Below are 20897 nucleotides of genomic sequence, written 5' to 3'. Positions count from 1 at the left end.
GAAATCAGGTGACTGATTAGTCATGTGACCTTAGGCAAGTTATTATAAAGGGACTTGGTTTCCTCATCTACAAAATAAATCACCTAAGATCTTTCTCACCTCATATGTTCTAATTTGTATATTAGATTTTAAATATTTATTTAGGCTTAAAGAATTTGTTGGTTGAAGTTATTTTTACTGTAAACCTTTTGCTCAGAGCACATATACCAGAGAATATAAAAATACCCAACTTTGCTGGGCTTCTTAATTGTCAGAGGAATGTGGCAATGCTTTCATGATCCAAGACTAAGATTATACTCTTCATCCGTATCAATTTACTACCACCATGACTGCTTCTTAAAAAACAAAAATCAAACCCACAGCTATAGATTTGATTCCAACTCATAGAGACCCCTATTGGAATTCCAAAGCTGTATATCTTTATGGAAGTAGACTGTCTCATCTTCCTGCTGCGGAGCATCTGGTGGGTTTGAACTGTCGACCTTCTGGTTAGCAACCAAACGCCTTACTCACTATGCCAAAAGAGCTCCTGAAGCTCAGCTTAAGGCTTATAAAAGACTGAGATTGTACTCTTCATCAGTATCAATTTACTACCATTGTGGCTGCTTCTTAACACTTCTTAAATCAGAAATCAGCTGCCTTGCTGAGGGCCCATGGTAAATGCCAAATAATGTACTAACCCATTGAAATTTGACACTCAATCCTAAAGCAGACTTTAAATTCATGCCAGAGACAAATATGGAAATGTCATTACTAGTAACCTAGGTCTGGATAAAGCAACATTTCACACCAAAAAGAATACAACATAAGGACTCCAGAGAAAACTTCTTTTCTACCCCCACTCTTTGCCCTCCTTCTTCCCCTCAAATCATCTCCCTCATACTTAAAGAGTCCTGTGAAATATGGAGGCTATCTTAAATATCACCTGCTATTAAAATGTGAAATATCCTCCACTTCAAGGGAATTTAAGCCATTGAACAGCCTTTCAGATCTCATTTAATCTGACTGATTTTCAACTAATACTGAAGTGTAACTCCCACCACAGATTTGAGTATGAGGAAGAGCTGTGCAGGGAAAGCAAGAGAACTAACTTTAGAGCTTGAGGTTCCGGGGAGCCAGGAGCACTGCTATGAGAAAAAGAGAGAGAGAGTTAGAGAGAGAGAAGGGAGGGAGGGCGGGAAGCAGAGAGAGAGCGATTGAGCGAGCAACTAAATGAGTGAGTGACAAGAGAAAGAGCACCAAAGACACACTATTTATTGCCTTCTCCTCTCTGTGCCAGAAGCTGGTTTGGTTAGGCCTGTAATTTCTCTAGCTCTGTTGCCTACCATTCTGAACTCTATAATTTAAATGTTTATTGAAAGTCTACTAATCTGGGCATATGTACCTAGTATGCAAAGCCTGTAAGCATACTTTGTGAATAATATGAATGTCATGACGCATCAAGTAGTCCCTGTTCTCTGAGTTAGCAACAACAAAAGAGAGGATTCCTATACAACTATTTGTAATGCTCTGTGAACAGTGCTGCACTGGCACACACACACAAAAAAAAGTCACAGAAGCATAGAAAAGAGCAGAAGAATTAGAAGAAGACCTCACAGAGAAAGGATAATTAGGATTTTAGCACTCAGAGAGGCAATCTGGAAGTAGCAGATGTGTGACTGAAGGTGTAAGAACTGGGGATAGTCACTTCCTTTGTGGATAAGAGTGCGGGTGGGGAGAGTGGGCTCTCCACTGTCTTAAGCACAATAATAAGGAATTTGAACTTACTGAATTGACAACAGGGGGCACCAATGTAGTTTTTTTAAATTTTTTCTACATTTTATTTCATGCCATTGATTGCAATCACTGTAATATAACATCAACTCTTCCCACTTCCTCTCTGTTTCTTATTTTCATTCCCCATTCTCTCCTAACCCTTTTAACCTTCTGAACTTTGTCCTTCGGCAAATGCTGCCCTTTTGATCTCAGATGGTTGATGGCTCTAAGGAGTGTGCACCTTCCTAGAGTTACTGTTCACCTTACAGACCTGTGTGTTGTTTTACTGAAAATCGAGCTACAGGAATAAGTTCAGTTCCAGTTCTGAGCTTGTCACCAAAGACCATAGTCTCAGGGGTTCCACCAGTTTCTATTTGACTAGTAAGCCTGTTTTTTTTCTAGGATTGAGTTTTGTTCCACATCTTTCTCCCACTCTGTTAAGGCCCTTCTAATATCCCTTTCAGAGCACTGGGTAGGGGTAGCCAGGCACCATCTAGTTCTTCTGGTCTCGGAGTCATGGATGCTGAGGTTCGTGTGGTCCCTTAGTCCTTTGGCCTAATTATTTCCAGTTGTCTTTGATTTTCTTCACTCTTCTCTGGATGGGGAAAGACTAATTGCACCTTAGATGTCCACCTGCAATCTTTTAATACCCCAGTTGCTACGTATCAAAGTAGGATGTAGAACATTGTTTTCCTGGACTGTTTTGCCAACTGACCTTGATGTTCCCAAGACTATGGTCCTGAGCCCCCAGGCCCAGTGACTAGCCGGGCACCAATGTGTTTTGAGTCAAATGCTTTGTCTTTATGTTAGAGAGAACCCCTCTTAAGCAAGGCATAGAAGGGACTGGCTAGGGGCAAGTGGAGGCAGCAAGGTCTGGGAGGATGTATGAGTAGAGAGATCCCTTAAGAAGTGGCAGGATTAAGAAAAAGTTGAGTTTTTTATTTGAAGATGGGGAAGATAAGCCTATTTTGAAGTTCCAGCATAGAATTAAGAGCAGAGGTAAATGGAAGAAAATGGATTATGAGGGCTCAGTGTGTGGTAGGCCCTTGTAGGTTCTTTTAGGTCCTTTTTATCTCATCCAAACCACAACTCTTTGATGTTATACATGAAAAAATGTATTACATAACTTGCTCAAGACTATATGGGAGAGGCAGAGCTGGAATTTAAACTGAGGCTGTGTTTCCAAGGCCTATAATATTTCCACAACACCAAAGGGTTGAGGAACAATGTGAGCCTTTTCAATTGGGATCTAGGACATTCTCCACCCCCATACCTCACAGGAGCAAGAGTAAAGAACAAGGTTGGTAGGATGACCATGTTAGCAAGGTTACACAGTCTAGTGACCAAGGCCCTGGGCTCTAATCCAGAGTGCTTGGGTTTGAATCTTGGCTGCACTAGTTACTATCAGTGTGACTATGGGCAAATCATTTCACCTTTCTGGACTTTGGTTTCTTCATCTATATTGTTATCTGGTAAAGGCTAAATTCAAGTTAAGGCAAGAATGAAAAGAGAGTGCATTAGGAAAAGATTAAGGCACTACAATGAAGGTTCCTAAGGGCACAGAAGAACATTAAACATTAACCTCTCTGGACTTTAGGTTATTCTTCTGATAAATTCATTCAATAACAACATCAGTAAAACTCTATAGTATGCCTGCCTATAATGCACCAGAAAGAGCTAGAGATAACATGCTTTACCTGGTTTTGTGGGAACTGAAAATCAAGTATATAAAACTCTTTAGAACATCACACATGCTCACAAATGATAGATGTTCTTTTAAATATCATCATTTTAGTTGTACATACAATGCTAGCTCTAAAACCCATTTCTGAGTTCCATTTTGCCAGTCATACCCAACTTAACTCTACCTCTTTTTTGTTTTGTTTTTTACTTTGCCTCTTCTTTGACTTGAAGATATCACTCTATTATAGATAGCTCTGATACTGTCTTTATCAGGCAACAGGATAAATAAGATTTGCTATGGGCTATCACCCATAGGGTGTGTCTGACCCAAACCATGGTCTTTTTAACTGCCTCATGTGCATGAAAAAGTTGAATAATGAAAAAGGAAGACAGAAAAAGAATTAAAACTGTGGTGTTGGCAGAGAATACTTAATATACATGGACTGCCAAAAGAACAAACAAATCAAGTCTTAGAATAAACAATCAGAATGTTCCTTAGAAGTAAGGATGATGAGACGTCAACATGCTTACTTTGGACATGTCATCAGGAGAGACCAATCACTAGAAAAGGATATCATATTTGGTGAAATAGAGGGCCAACAAAAATGAGGGAAATCTTCAATGAGATGTAATGACACAATAGCCACAACAATGGATTCAAAGATGATGCAAGGACGTGATGATGGTGCAAGACAGGGCAACATTTAGTTTTATTATACATAAGGTCACCAGGAGTCAGAGCTGACTCAATGGCAACTAACAACAAAAATAATGGGAGATGATAAAACAAAGCCAATAACGTGCCATCTCCTCAACCCATGGAGTGGAGAGATTGGGTAGCATCAAAGACTTTGAAGGGAGTACTTCATATCCCCTACACCATTCACAAGGTATTCATTCCTTTTGAAAAAGACTTACTACTTAGAAGCTTTCCCAGGAGGCAGCACATAAAAGACTAAAAATCAATCCTACCTGTCTCTAAAGTAAACAGCTGACACTACTCTTACTGTATCACTTTTTTTTTTTTTTTTTCTGGGATTCAACATCAAAAATGGAAAGTCACTAGTCTAAGTTACTCATTCTTGTTCTTTCTCTATTCATGGCTGCATTTTTGGCTTTGTTTCCTGGTCACTGAAGTGGATTTAGCATCATTTGTGATTTTTGGTTGATTACAGAAGATCCCTATGTATGTGTGCACTTCAGTGCTGCTTTGATATGCTTAATAATAAGTTTCACCAATGGTTTCATAGATATTTAATCTTCTGAGCACCTGCATATATGAAAGCTTACAAAAAGAAAAACAATTAAATAGTTCACAGATTAAGGTAACTAAGAAATTCCTCTCAACTCCACAAAGATGGGGGAAAAATTCAAAGCTCTAAAATCACCACATATAACATAATCCAATCTTTGATGGTAGCAAACATCAAACATGGAGCAGTGGTTCTCAAACTAGAACATGCATCTGAATCACACAGAGGGGTTGTTAAAAGGCACATTACTGTCCGCCCTCTCCTACTCCCCACCAAAAGTTTCTGATTCCCTAGGTCTAGGATGTGGGGGCATTGGTAGTTTACTGGCAAAATTTGTCTCCCATATGGAATACCTGGGTTTTATTCAAGGCCAGTGCACCTTGTGTGAAGCCTCCATTTTTCTGTTTGTGCAAGCTTACGCATTGCCATGATGTGGAACAGATTTCAGTGGAGCGTCAACTAAGACAGACTAGGAAGAAAGGCCTGGTGATCTGAAAATCAGCCAATGAAAACCCTATAGATCACAATGGTCTGATAGGAAATAACCAATCATAGGGATGATGCAGTACTGAGTAAGATTTCTGTCCATTGTGCAAGGGGTTACCATGGTGAGAGGCCAATTCCACTGTAGCTAACAAGTCCGGGGTTGGGCCTGAGAATTTGTCTTTCTAACAAGTTCCCAAGTGATGTTGATCCTGCTGGCCCATGAATCACACTTTGGGAATCAACAGTTTAGAACAGCACTGCCAATAGAAATATGAGTCATATATGTAATTTTAAATTTGTATTATAATATGAGCCATATATATAATTTATACATTGTTTATCCATTTTATTATCATTTAGGTTATCAGTATATCCAAAATATTATCATTTCAACATGTAAGCAATATAAAATATATTAATGAGATGTCTTACATTCTTTTCTGTGTCTTAATTCTTCAAAATCTGGTATATAGTTTATACTTATAGCACAACTCAATTTTGACTACTCAAATTTTAAGGATTTAACAGCCACATGCAGCCAGGGGCCACCATACTGGACAGTGCTGGCTTAGAACAATTTCCAAAAATGATTGCATAAGACTGACTGGGTCCCCAAGAGTCATTCCTAGAACATGCCTAGACTATATTGTTATTTGTCATCAAGTCAACTCCAACTCATGGTGGTGAACCCATGTGTGTCAGAGTAAAACTGCTCCTTAGGGTTTCAATGGGCTGATGTTTTGGAAAGAGATCTCCAGAACTTTCTTCTGAGGCACCTGTGGGTAGACTTGAACTTTCAACCTTTTGGTTAGCAACAGAATGCATTAACTGTTGCACCACACAGGGACTCCTGCCTTCCCCAGTCACAGCTAATCCTCCAAGAGGCCCTGACTCAGGCTGCCCACCATTGCTTTTGACCCTGTAACCATAGCCAATCGGTCCAGAGTCAACGCATGATTCAAGCCTTGCCAAGCAGAGGCCTTTCCAAGTGTCTTGATTGTTATTTGATTTTTTAAAAAATCACATACAGTAAGTAAGCAAACGAGAGGTTGGGTCTTCCAAGGGTTGTGAGAGGCATGGGCATGCTGCAGCCATGTCTCATATCACATGCTAAAGGGAAGCAGACATCAGCAGGAGATGGGAAGCAGAGGAGCAGAGCGAAGAGAAATGAAAGACAGACAAGTCCTGGCAGTGTTCAAGTCCCAGGTCCCAGCTACTCTGGAGTCCAGTCTTGCACCCTTGTCCTTCCCACAGTGACATAGGAACCTCAGGATCCTTTCAATCTCTTTCTTTTCTGCCCAAGCTTGTTAAAGTCAGTGTTTTGTCATTTGCAACCAGGAGAGTCCTGACTAATACAAATGGGCCTTATAAGCATGCCGGGTACCTTTTCTTCTTGTGCTTTGCTACTATAACATGAGAGACAGATTGACAGTAACATCGACCTTTCTAGGGTTCTATTCTCTGCCCTGTTCTTTCACTGCCCCCACAGCTCAGGATAGCATTTAGAGGGGTATTTAGTTCCACTCGTGGTGGAGTTGTTTCAGTTTTTTGACCAGGTAAAACTTTTCTATCCATCCAACATTTATTTATTTAGAAAGCAAATCAAGTAGGATGCTCATTATCTATCTGTCTGTCTCACTGCCATCAAGTCGGATCCAACTCTTAGTGAGCCCTCTTTGGGTTTCTGAGGCAGTAGCACTATGGAAGTAGATTGCCCAGCCTTCCTTCCGAGGAGTGGCTGGTGGGTTTGAACTGCCAGCCTTCTGGTTAGCAATCAAGTGCCTTAGGCACTATGCTACCAGAGCTGTCCTTATTTGGAAGTACACCAATAATCAGAAAATAAACAATTAAAACTGAGCATTTGCTCTGGGCAGTTCATGGTCAGGCCTGAAAGCAGTGTAGTTCCAGGGAAAGAACAATAGTTGCACCTTAGATGGCCACACAAAAACTTTTAAGACCACCACTGTAGGATGTAGCACATTGTCTTTGTGGACTATGTCATACCAATTGACATAGTGTCTCCCAAGACTATGGTCCTGAGCCTCCATGTCCAGTGACTCATTTCCTCAAGGTGTTTGGTCATAGCTAAGAAGTTTTCATAACTTTGCCCCTGTATGCTCTACTACATTCATGGCTATATTTGCAGCACATATCTCTACATAGGTAGAGATATCCTCTGTTAAGCCTATATATAGTAGTGGATGTAGTCCCATTTGCCTCCCCACCTGTTTAGATTGAGTGCCTATCAATGTTTCCACTCATAGATTATACTTATTGCAGGATTGTGTATGTAATAGTATTCACCCTTGCTGCCTTTAACTCTTGTGCTCCTCCCTGTGTCTTCTGCCTTGATAACTTTGTGCTGACCTTCCTCTTATTGTATATTGCCTTTCCCTTCACCTAAGTTACTATATATCTACCCTATAGTTGATGATTTACCCTCCCTACCCCTTCCAGCCCAGGTAACTTTCAAAGAATGATTCTTCCCGTGTGTAAACGTTTTCTGGACTTTTTACAGTAGTGGCCTCATAAAATAATTGTCTTTTTGTGATTGACTAATTTCACTTAGTATAATGTCCTCTAGGTTCATCCATGTTATGAGGTGTTTCACAAATTCATCATTATTCTTCAACATTGTGTAGTATTCCACTGTGTGTTCGTTTATCCATTCATCTGCTGATGGGCACTTAAGTTGTTTCCATCTTTCTGCTATTGTGAATAATGTTGCAGTGAACACAGGTGTGGTGGTTTAGTTTGTGTGTCAACTTGGCTAGGCCTGGTTGAGTGGCTGGGTCAGCTGGATATAGTATTCCCCATGATGAGACTGGTAATCAACTCCATGATGGAATCTACTGTGAGCAGCTGAGTAGCCGCCTTTGCATATGTGGTCTGCTTCCTGTATATAAGAAACAGCTTTGGGAATGGTCTCCAGCTTATGGCAAGCTTGAACCCTGCATGTGGCCATGTCATTGTTCAGCAGCCTTCCATGCTCTGCCAACCTTGGGACTTTCAATAGACTTGAATTAATGGCCTGCTGTGTGGTTTGGTAACACCAGGACTGTGCCTTTTCACTTGTCAACCTTGGGCTTGTCAGTCTCAGCAGCCAGCAGCTGTTTGAGTGAAGAAAAGCCTCTAGCTCCAGGAACAGGAGGCAGAGCTGAACCCCAAGGTTCAGGGGCTTTCACCCAGCCCCTAGAGCCTGGCACTTTGACCTTGGATTTCTAGTCTCCTGAACTGTAAGAGAATAAACTCCTGTTTGTTAAGGGCATCCCATTTGTGGTATATATTTCTGTCAGAGTGGCACTAGGTAACCAGAACAGAATATGGTATTGAGAGAGTGGGGTGCTGCTCTGACAGATACCTAAAATGTGAAAACAGGAGTGGAGTGCGACTTTGACCTGAGACCCTGGCAGAGAGACCCTGGTATGCAGCATGAGAGATGGCAGAAGCAGAGCCATGAGACTGGCATGAGAGATGGCTGGACCAAAGTCGAGAGACCAGCATGAGAGACGGTAGTAGCAGAGCCCAGAGACTAGCAATAAACAGCAACAGACTTACCAGCCCACGGAGGAGAAAGCTGGGTGCCACTGGTGGAGTGGGTTGCCTTTGGGCATTAATTGGTAGAAGAGGCCGGCATGAGATGGAGTAGCAGGTTGGCCAGCCCATGGAGCAAGAAAGCTAATTGTCTTTTGGGCAGGAAGATTCCTGGCAGAGTGGGCTGCTCTCGGGCATTAACTGGCAGAAGCTGAGAGACCAAGGAAATGGGAAGTAGGGCTGCCTCAGCCTCAAAGGGTAGGACCATGAACTTTGGGGGTGGAACCATCACAGCCCTCTAGGTTTCAAAGAGCCAGACCTTCACCAACTTGGTTCTGGAGTGTGGGGCTGCTTGTTCATGTGAGCCAGTGGGATGGAGTCATAGCTGCTGCCCAAGAGTGTAGGGGTAGAGCTGCCATGCCCAAGAGGGAGAGAAATGGGCCCACCAGGCCAAGGGGGTGAGGTCGCCACTCAGGAACTAGGGGACTGGAGTCACCCACTGAAGAGATCTGTACAGATACTACTCACTGAAGATCTGTACAGGTGCCAAGTTGTTCTTCTTCAGTAGTGTTTTGCTTATCTGGGGTATCTTTCCTTTGTATATGAAGTTGGTAATTAATTTTTCCATCTCTTTAAAGAATGATGATGGAATCTGGATATGGATTGCATTATCTCTGTAGTATTTTGTAGAACTGTAGTTTTTACAATGTTGTCTTCCTATCCATGAGCATGGAATATTCTTCCCTTTATGTAGGTCTCAGTTTCTTATAGGAGTGTTTTATAGTTTACTTTGTACAGGTCTTTTGTATGTCTGGTTAGATTTGCTCCTAAGTACTTCATCTCTTGGGTGGCTATTAAAAACAGCCTGATTTCATGGAAAAATGTTTCTTCCTGCATTTTGGAGAAAGGAGTTTGCAGAGCAGGGAAGGAATTTTGTCAGGAAAGGGGCTTCTTTAGAAACTTAAGGGTAGGCTGGTGAGCGTCTTCTGCTGGGAACCAAATCTCCATGTCACAAAGACAAAGACTTTACATTAAATCCATTGGATAGAAAAAATATATATAATTTAAATCATAACATGTAAAAAATATTGGTATAGTGTGCTTAAGAAGAATATATATGGGGGGTTGCATGGTATGCTAAAATGTATAAAGTGTGTGTTATTTGCATAAAAATATAGTGTTTCTAGAAAATCAGTCATTGAAACCCCTACAGAGTACTCTTTTACTCTGAAACACATGGTGTTGCCATCGGTTGGAGTCAACTCAACGGCAACTGGATTTTGTTTATGTTTTACTATGTAGCAGGCACTTTTTGAAGAAGTGAGGACAGTAGTTAGTCATACTGCATGGAGCAAATCTGCTGCAAAACAATTCTTTAAGTTCTAAAACAAATGGCATTTTGATGACTAAGGTGTGTTTGACTCAAGCCACGCTCTTTCCAGTTGTCTCATAAACATGTGAAAACTCAAAAATGAAGAAAGAAAACAGAAGAATAGATGCATTTGAACTGTGGCGTTGGCAAAGAATACTGAATATACTATAGATTGCCAGAAGACAAATGTGTTTTAGGAGAAATACAACTGGAAGTGAGGATGGTGAGACTTTGATTGCTTATTTTGGAAACTCTGGCTTATGCAGGAAACCTTCAATGAAATGGACTGACACCATAACCAAAACAATGGCCTCAAACATATCAAAGATCATGATGATGGCACAGAATTAGGCAACATTTTACTCTGTTATATATAAGGTCACCATGAGTTGGAGCAGACTCAATGCCAAATAACAACAGGGGCAGAGTTGCGGAACAAATTTTTAAAAGTGTTCCTGTCATCATGGAGTTTACCTTCCAGTCATGGGAAAATAGACAATAAGCAGGTGTGCCTGATGGTATAAGTGTTGAGAAGGAAAACAGCTGGTAAGGAGGGTATGTGAAAGTCAACAGGAAAGACCTCTCTAAGATGACATATGAGCTTAGACTTAAAGGAAGTGAAAAGGCAGATGTACAGGAATTGGAGCAGGGGCAGACTTCAGGTATAGGAAGCAGCAAATGCACACATTGCAGCAGGAATGTGCCAAGCACGTCAGGGCAGAGAGGAGGGAGCCAGGGAAGAGTACAAGGTGATGAAGTCATGTCTTGGCACGCATTGGTGACTTTGCTTCTCATTCTGCATGAATGGGGAGAATCACCAGAAGGTTTTAAGCACAGAAGTGATATGACATGTTTTCAAAGGACCACTCTGGTTCTGTTGAAAGCAAATTGTTGGCTGCAAAGACTCAAAGCAGGGAGATTGTTTAGGAAGCCAGTGCAAGGAAGCATGGTAACCTGACCCTAGCACTCACAGGGGAGGTAGTGGGAATTGGTTGGATTTGACAGATGTTTGTAAGGAAGGAGTGACAGCAATGTTGCTAATGAACTAGGGATGTGAGAAGATAAAAGGGTTCAAGATGATGCCCAGGCTCTGCCTTGACAACAAAAAGGACAGAGCTATTTACTACAAAAGGGAGATTCAGGAGAAGCAGGGAGGTGGGGGAAAGTGTAGGGGAGGAATCAAGATTTAGTTTTGGATAAGTTACAACTGACATTACATTTAAGACATTTAACGGGTGATGTTATACAGGTAGTTGATTTACAAATCTAGAGAGTTCCTGGCCAAAGAGGCAAATTTGGAAGTCATTCATGTACAATATTAAAAGACAGAATTAAAAGACGTAAGGACAGACACCACCACCTAGAACAATTGTTCTCAATGAGACAGTGCTGTACCCCAGGGAGCATGTTGGAAATTTGTGGGAGCATTTTCAAATGTTGCCATGATTGGAGGTATTTAATAGGTGGAAGGACAGGAAATCTAGATGTCCTGCAATGCATGTGACAATTTTGCACAAAGAACTGTCCCACATCCTGCATATCCCCCCATATTCTGCAGACATTCACATAGGTGGAACACCTTTTTATTATCTGAGCCTAAAGTCTCCCTTCATTTTTACGTATAAAACAATGTTTCTTGCACAGTTTTAATATGCACTTGTTGTTGTTGTTTTGTGCTGTCGAGTCAGACCCAACTCATAGCGACCCCTCCTTGGGTTTCCGAGGCAGTATCACTATGGAAGTAGATTGCCCCATCTTCCTTCCGAGGAGTCGCTGGTGGGTTTGAACGGCCAGCCTTCTGGTTAGCAGTCAAGTGTCTTAGCCACTATGCTACCAGAGCTCTAGACATTCTAAAAACACAAATATCAAAATAAAACAAGACTTTTTTTCAATATTTTTTCCAGACTTTAACAAGAGTATTCACCATTATTAAACAATCATGTCACTCACTTAGCAGCATCCTTCACAGATCTCAGTCATCAACATGAAACCCTGCAGCAGTTTGTGTGTGGCTGTCACATTCATGGTGCTCTAAGGAGCATCTCAGGCCTTTTAGTGCAGTTATGCACGTGTATTTATATATGGAAATGGGACTGTTTAATTATAAACTATTCTCCCTTCATATTATAATATAGGCCAGTATATTGATTTTTTTTCTTATTTTTTTTTTTAAATTGTGATTTGGGTCAAAGTTTACATAGCGAATTGGTTTGGCATTCAACAATTTATACACATTTTGATTCATGACATTGATTGTAATCCCCACAACACAACAGCACTATTCTGACTTCTCCCTGTGTTAACCATTTCTGTTCATCCTTCTTTCCTTCTAAGTTTTATCCCTGGGCAAATGCTGCCCTTTAGATCTTGTATGGTTGGTTGTTCTAAGGAATGCATACCTCCCTGGTGTTATTGTTCACCTTATAGGCATATCTATTGTTTGGTGGAAAGTTGAGTCATGGGAGTGAATGTAGTTATAGGCCTGAAGGGTGTCTAAGGGCCACAGTCTCAGGGGTTCCACCAGTCTCTATCAGACCAGTAAGCCTAGTCTTTTCTTTATGATTTTGAATTTTGTTCCACAATTTCTCCCACTCTATCCAGGATCTCCTTTTGTGATCTGTCTTAGTTCTCTAATGCTTCTATAACATAAATACCACAAGTGGATGGCTTCAACAAACAGGACTTTATTATTTTATAATAATACTTTAGGAGGATAGGAGTGCCAGTTCTAAGAGCTAAGTATATAGGCCACTTGACCTTGGGCTTCAGCTTTCTTTTGTTCCAGGAGCAAAAGGAGCTGAAGTCTTCTGACTCACCCAGCTACCAGCTGCTGAAGCTGGTGAACCCAAGATCAGCAGGTGAAATGGCACAATCCCAAAATCAGCAGGCAACACAGTAGGCTTCTGGTTCAAGTCTAGGAACTGGAGATAAACACTCAACTAGACACAGGATCCAAACATACCAATAGCTAGAGTACTTCCCCAAAGGTTTTCCATATATACTGGAAGCAGGCCATACCACGAAGGTAACTCCCCTACAGCTACTCAGCTGCCTATAGCAGATTATACCATGGAGGTGGTTACGAACTCATCATGGGGAAAAACTACATCCAGCTGCCAATCTACTCAAAACCACTGCTCAGCCAAGTTAGCCAAGTTGACACACAACCTTAACTACCACGTGATCCCTTTCAGAGTGGTTAGCAGTGGTAGCCAGGCACCATCTCATTCTTCTTGTCTCAGAGTCATGAAAACTGGAATTTGCATGGCTCATTAGTCCTTTGGATTAATTGTTTCCATGCATCTTTGATTTTCTTCACTCTTCTTTGCTCAGATAAGAAGAGACCAATAGTTGCACCTTAGATGGCTGCTCACAAGCTTTTAAGATCCCAGTTGCTACTCACCAAAGGAGGATGTAGAACATTTGTCTTTGTGGATTATGTTATACCACATAACAATTTACCTTGATGTCCCTTTTTATGACACTATGGTCCTAAGCCCCCAGGCCCAGCATCTCCTTCCTTCAAAGTGTTTGATCATGACAAGAAGTTATGAAAACTTTGCCCCTGTATGCACTACTATATTTACGGATATATTTTGAGTGTAAATCCATTTGCGTTCCCACTTCTGTACAGACTGCATGTCTATATTTATCCCCTCATGTTGTTGTTGTTGTTATTTGCCATCAAGTCGGCCCCGACTCATAGCGACCCCTCCTTGGGTTTCTGAGGCAGTATCATTACGGAAGTAGGATTGCCCAACCTTCCTTCCAAGGAGTGGCTGGTGGGTTTGAACCGTCAGCCTTCTGGTTAGCAGTCAAGTGCCTTAGGCACTATGCTACCAGAGCTCCTAGTGTTATTATCGTTATTGTAAGATTGTGCATACAATAGTATTTACTTCAGTGGCCTTTAACTCTTTGCTCCTCCCAGTGTCTTTCTTTGCCTTGATCATTCTGAGTATTTTTAAATTATGTGTTGTTTTTCTTGCTATCTGCTGTCAAGTCTGCCCCTGACTCATGGCAACCCCACACACAGTGGAACAAAATGCTGCCCAGTCCTGTGCCATCCCCATGATCAGTTGCAGATGAAACCATTGTGATCCATAAGGTTTTCATTGGCTTATTTTTGGAAGTAGATCACCAGGCCTTTCTTTCTATTCCATTTTACTCTTAAAGAAGTTGTACTGAAACCTGTTCAGCAACATAGCAACACATAAGCCTCCACTGACAGAAGAATGGTAGTTGTTCATGAGGTGTTATTAGTTAGGACTCAAACCCAGGTCTCCTGCATGAAAAGAATTCTACCACTGGATTAATACTGACTCCCTAAATTATGGGTAAGTAGGTTATACTCTGGTGGCACAGTGCCTAAGGCATTCGACTGCTAACCAGAAGGCTGGTGGTTCAAACCCACCAGCCACTCCTCGGAAGGAAGATGGGGCAATCTACTTCTGTAGTGATACTGCCTCAGAAACCCAAGGGGGGGGGGTCGCTATGAGTCAAATTGACTCGACAGCAGTGAGTTTGGGGTTAGTTTTTTTTTTTTTTTTGGTAGGTTATACTGCCTCTGAATTTCTCCTTAGGGCAGTAAAGGAGGCATCAGGTAATATATAGTACAAACCACTGACCCAGAGAATGAGTGTAGCTAGAAAAGAAATGAAGACCTATGACTGAGCCCCAGGCCTAGCCAGTGTTAGAAACTGAGGAGATGGGGAGGAATAAGAAGAGGAGACTGCAAGGATGCTGCCAGTGAGAGAGAAGAAAAACAGAGAAGAAATCATTCCCAGAGGAAGGAGAAAGTAACCAACAGTGCTATGTTGCTAAAGTAAGATGAGCATGGAAAATTGATGACTGGATTTCAGAGATGTGAAGATCACTAGTGAACCTGACCACCACACAGTGGACTGTTGGGGCAAAGCTCTGACAGGAGTGTCCCCATAATTCCAAGCCAATTCAAAAATCAAACCTGCTGCCATTGAGTCAATTTTGACTCATAGTTACCCCATTAGTGTCAAAGGAGAACTGTACTCTATAGGGTTTTCTCCCTTTCTATTCTTGTAAAACTATATGCAATACAACTTTTGCCAATTAAACATTTTTAGGTGTATAATTTAGTGATTATCAATTACATTAATCATGTAGTGCAATCATAACCCATAATTATTGCCAAATTTCTTATCACCAGAAACATAAACTCACTCCTTCCCAAATGGTGACTCCTTCTTAGCCCCTTCCTTCTGCCTCTGGCAAGCACTGTGGTCTTTGCCTATTATTGTTATTTCATGTAAGTGAGATCATATAATATCTGTCATTTTTCGACTGACTTATTTCAATCAGCATAATGTTTTCAAGGTTCATCCATGTTGTAGCATGTCTCAGGACTTCATTTCTGATTACTATTCCACTGTATGTATAGACCACATTTTGTTCATCCATTGACAGAGATTGGATTGTTTCTCTATAGGGTTTTCAATGGCTGATTTTTCAGAAGTAGATCACCAGGTCTATCTTCCAAAGTGCTTCTGGGTGAACTCAAACCTCCAACCTTTCAGTAACTGAGTACTTTAGCCATTTGCACCTCCCAGGGACTCTGAATCCAAGGCTGAGGACTGGATTTGTTAAATATTCATCAGATTTTCTTTTTCTACTCTGAAGTATCTCTTCTACAGCCCCCTTTTTCCATTTCTTTAGGTCGAGGTATGCTTGTTCTTAAGTCCTATTGGAAGCCTCCTTTTCTTCCTCAGAAAGCCACTAGATTTGCTTACTGCTCTCTTCAGTCTTCCCAACCCTGGCACCATATGATGGCCCAACCACCCTAACCTGTATGTTTTGATCCATACCTTGCTCAGCCGGGACTCAAAAGCCAGAGAGGTTGAAGATTTAGAACTCTTCATGCAGGAAGCAGATGCTGGGAGGGGCCGTACACGGTCAGTTCCATGGCTCCCAGCTTTGACAAGTGGGCTCCAGGGTTTGGCTGAACTCCGCATATTTACTCCAGGGGATCTATCTTTCTACAGAAGATCAGAAAAGAAAAATATGTTATTATAAATTGAAACTGCTGAGTGGCATCATCATACAACTTTGTCCTATACACCACACTCACCATTGCTACTACAGAAAATTCCAAAACCAAAACCAAAACCTTACTCACTGCCGTCAAGTCGGATCCAACTCATAGTGACACCTCCTTGGGTTTCCAAGGTGGTATCTCTACAGAAGTAGATTGTCCAATCTTCCTTCCGAGGAATGGCTGGTGGGTTTGAACTGCCAGTCTTCTTTTTTAGCAGTCACATGCCTTAGGCACTATGCTACCAGAGCTCCCATTACACAGAATTAGGTCGTATGAGTTGACTGGAAATAGAATGTTTTATTCCTAAAATGATACTTTTGTATAAAGGTCAACTTTTACAATTCTGTAACAAGTTTTTATTGAGCTATTGAAACACATATGCAATGTTATTGTTGTTCCAACATGATTTTTCACTAAAATGATCGCTACTTCTTTGGTCAGGAACATCTAACCCAACAGTATACTTGTTTTTGTTTTAGCTGCCATTGAATTGACCCCTACTTAAGGTGACCCATGTACAATGGAAAGAAGCATTGCCTGGTACTGTATCATCCCCATGATCAGTTGCAGACTGGATCACTCTGCTTGCTGATTTTTCAGCCCGTTCTCCCTAGTCTGTCTTAGTTTGGTAGCTCTGCTTAAACCTATCAAACATGGTATCAACATCCAAATTTCTACTTACAGAGGGTAAGGTGAAAATTCTACCACTGAGCCACCATTGCCGTCAGCATTACACTAGCCCATACAAAACAGGTCAGCTTGATTCAGGTATGATATGTCCATAGGCCTTGCAGCTTTAGTGATGACAACAGAACAAGCTATCTAATGTTTAACCCTTCAAAACGGAAATATTTTCTGCTTTTAATTTTTTGTTGAAACCATGTGTTTTCAGTAATGGAAGACATTTTGAATTAAATGGAAAAAAATTTTTGTTGAAGTTATATGGATTTTGATACAATTAGTGGGACATATCGTCCCAAGGGGGTCTCTGGTGTTGGGGTCGGGTGATGGGGCAGATTTCTTCAGATTCACACAATTATCTAGGCTCCCACCAGATTGCAGTATACACTAAAAGTGGGATAGGGCTTCCTGCTAAACCCTAGAGACAGAAAACGTACTCCTACGTACCCCTACAAGTCACAAAAGGGTTAAATACACATGAATAAATTATTTGCAAACTAGATTTCATGGAATCACAAACATTATTATTTTTTCTTCTTAGACAAAAATGGTATTTTAAAATTAATAAAGCATATTTTATTTGGTCAAGGAGTTCTGGTGGTGCAGTAGTTAAAGCATTCAGCTGCTAAAGAAAAGGTTGGCGATTCGAACTCACCAGCTGCTCCACAGAAGAAAGATGAAGCAGTTCGCTTCCATAGAGATTTACAGCCTTGGAAATCCTATGGGGCAGTTCTACTCTGTCCTGTAGAGTTGCTGTGAGTTGGAATTAACTCTATGGCTACAGGTTTTGGGTATTTTATTTGGTAAGACCTAACATTATAGGGCAAGGATACTATTCTAACTAAAGTTTTTTTTTAATGGAAAAACATTGCTTAAAGTAGCAGCATACAGCTGAAGATCTAAGGGAAAAGGTCAGCATACAAACACAAGGAAGGCATCCCAGCCTGAGTCTTGCTTTGGCACTGTCAACCCTGAGGTAGGTGCAATCCCTTGAAATCCCTTAACTGTTCTAAGCTTCCATTTCTTCCAACAGTTATATAATGGGACCTCTAAGACCTCATCTCTACCACCCATCTGTCAGCTTGTTGGACTGTGGTGGCTTGCAGGTTGCTATGATGCTGGAAGCTATGCCACCAGTATTTCAAATACCAGCAAGGTCACCTATGGTAGACAGGTTTCAGCAAAGCTTCCAGAGTAAGACATACTAGGAAGAAAGGCCTGGCAATCTACTTCTGAAAATCAGCCAATGAAAACTTTATGGATGATAACAAAATACGGTCCAGTATAGTGCTAGAAGATGAGCCCTCTAGGTTGGAAAAACAAAAACAAAACCAAACTCACTGCCGTGGAGTTGGATCCAACTCATAGATTCTCCAGTTGTCCTTCCAAGGAGTGGCTGGTGGGTTTGAACTGCCAGCCTTCTGGTTAGCTGTCAAATGTCTTAGGCATTACGCCACCAGAGCTCCCCAGTGGCTGCAATAATGGACTCAAGAATACCAACGATCATGAAGATGCCACAGGACCAGGCAAGGCTTCTTTTTGTTGTACATGGGGTCACCAAGAGTTAGAGCCAACTCTACAGCAACTAACAACAACGAGATCTCATTCAGCTCTAGCACTGACTCTGTGTGTCCCTGTGGGCTGTAATTGTCAAGGGTGTGACACAGAATACTGAAACCACAGGTAATACTTCATTCTTTCAAAGAAACAAACAAAAAATGCACTTAAACAAATGGCAACTAACTTCAGTGATCACACTAGAGGGCAGTCACTGCCCCTGGGGATCACAGCTAAATTAGGTGCTAAATGTCTCTACTCACCTCCCCTGGACCTCCACCCCCTCAATGCTTCAATAGAAAACCAACAGATGGCTTCTCCCAAGCCTGATTCAGCCTGAGTCTTCCTTCTGTAAGCATCTCCTTTTTCTGGTCAGGGCAGATGACTTCAACTGACAGGGTCTCTCAGCAAGCAGAATAAGTTCCTATTCCTATTTAAACCAAGTATTATCTGGCTACATATTGTGTGACGTGTTGCCTGGAATCTACCTGGAGCTTACCCTACAGCATTGCATTTGTGGCAGCTATGTGAATGTGTCTCCATATGTTTTAAAAGATTTTGTCTACAGTGTTTCTGAGAAAAATTACTCATGATCTTAGTTATATGATCAGTTCAGAACTTAACTTGGTTCCAGGTATCATGATTTTTTTTTTTTTTTTAATTCTGTATATAAAAAAACCAAGTTGTTTCTCATTTATTTTATTGATGTTTAGCATCATTATTTTTTTTCTTTCTCAGCCCACATTTTTGATGCCAGCTTTCATAGCAACAATGGTGCAACTCCTAGGTTAAAACCTATAAAGTGACTAATTTTTTTAGGACTTGTAACATAAAATGAACTAAGACAGCATGAATGAGTCTTGAAAAGAATTATTAGTGAATTTCACCAATTACTACATGTCAGTCTGACTCATAGAGATGACTTAAATGAAATATGTATTTAATCAAGGAACCCTTTTATGTTGTGATTATAAAAACCAGTTGCCATGGAGTCAATTCTGACTCACAGTGACCCCATGTGTGTCAGGGTAGAACTGTGCTCCATAAAGTTTTCAATGGCTTGTTTTCCCCCACCCCCCAGTGGTATATTGTCAGGTCTTTCTTCCGAGGAACCTCTGGGTGGACTTGAAACATCAACTTTTCAGTTAGCAACTGAACACATTAACTGTTTGTACTACCCAGGGACTCTGTTGTGATTATAACTATTTAGAAATGACTATTATAAGGTTGGGAGCTCTGGTAGCATAGTGGCTAAGACACTTGCCTGCTAACCAGACGGCTGGCGGTTCAAACCCACCAGCCACTCCTCGGAAGGAAGGTTGGGCAATCCTACTTCCGTAGTGATACTGCCTCGGAAACCCAAGGAGGGGTCGCTATGAGTTGGGGCCGACTCGACGGCACATAACAACAACAACAACATTATAAGGTTTAATTTGTGAAAATACAAGGTGATTCTGAAACATCTCTATATTTTACAATATCTGCCCAGGTCAGTCTTTCATTTACTCCCCAAAGAAAAGCAGCAGGAACAGTCTGGAAATTTTCCTTGCCATCTCCCCCCCACTCCACCCCCTGCCATGTTTCAGGAGTTTAAGTCCTTGGTATAAAAGCTATCTCAGTCAAAATTTAAAGACCCAAGCTGCTCTCTTAATCTCTGGCAACAAATCAGATGGTCTTCTGGGCAGTGCATCTGAAAGTGTTCAACCACCTTTCAAAAACTGAAGATCTGCTCACTCTGAGGTCAGCTTTTCTGAGTCACTTCATTTGTACCGTCATACCTCTTCTGCTTTCTCATCACCTTTTGAACCCCATCAGGTGATTCCCAAATGAATCTTCCCAGACAATTGTTGTCACCTGGACCCCCTCTTATGCTGTTCTTGCTCCATTTATTCTTTACTCTCATCATTGTTTTTCCTGGACTAAGCTTTCCACTTTGTAGGCAGGTTCTTCCCTTCAAATCCTATCTTCTTGAAAATTGAAATAATTAATGACCTACTCACATTAACCAGGAGCTCTGGTGGTGCAGTGCCTAAGGCATTTGACTGCTAACCAGAAGGCTGGTGGTTCAAACCCACCAGCCACTCCTCAGAAGGAAGATAGGGCAATCTACTTCTGTAGTGATATCGCCTCAGAAATCCAAGGAGGGGTTGCTATGAGTCAGATCCAACACGATGGCAGTGACTTTGGTTTAGTTTTTTTTTTTTTTTTTCCACGTTAACCAGGAAGAGAACCCCACTGGTAGGGAAAGTGCCCAGATGGGATTTCCCAGAGTGGTCCTATCCCACATTCCAGGCAGATGGTTTGTGCAAGATCAACCACAGGTATGAGAAATGAATGAGAACCAGTGTGTAAGGAAAGCAGAGCTGCTCCTTTGCTTCACACTTAACAGCCTTGCTCCCAGCTTACACCAGACTCCATGTCTTAGGACATTACTGAACATTGCATCCACCCTCCACTCCAGCTTGGACCTACTCCTCTTAGCATGTCCCAAATCTTCTGAAGGATGCTC

At 41.4% G+C, this 20897-nt stretch overlaps 1 protein-coding gene across 1 annotated transcript in view; it reads right to left on the bottom strand.

Annotated features, from left to right (window-relative positions):
- SPECC1 (sperm antigen with calponin homology and coiled-coil domains 1) overlaps positions 1–16067 on the bottom strand; it is a 449155-nt gene extending 433088 nt beyond the window's left edge. The window contains exon 1 of the mRNA XM_042781619.1: positions 15921–16067. Within this exon, the coding sequence (XP_042637553.1) occupies positions 15921–16067 (147 nt within the window). The remainder of the gene's footprint in view (positions 1–15920) is intronic.
- Positions 16068–20897: the final 4830 nt, after the last annotated feature.

The sequence above is a fragment of the Orycteropus afer genome, unplaced genomic scaffold (assembly GCF_000298275.1).
Source record: "Orycteropus afer afer isolate SDZICR_OR568_19922 unplaced genomic scaffold, OryAfe1.0 scaffold00139, whole genome shotgun sequence".
NCBI classification, from domain to species: domain Eukaryota; kingdom Metazoa; phylum Chordata; class Mammalia; order Tubulidentata; family Orycteropodidae; genus Orycteropus; species Orycteropus afer.
This window is presented reverse-complemented; position numbering and strand designations above follow the sequence as displayed.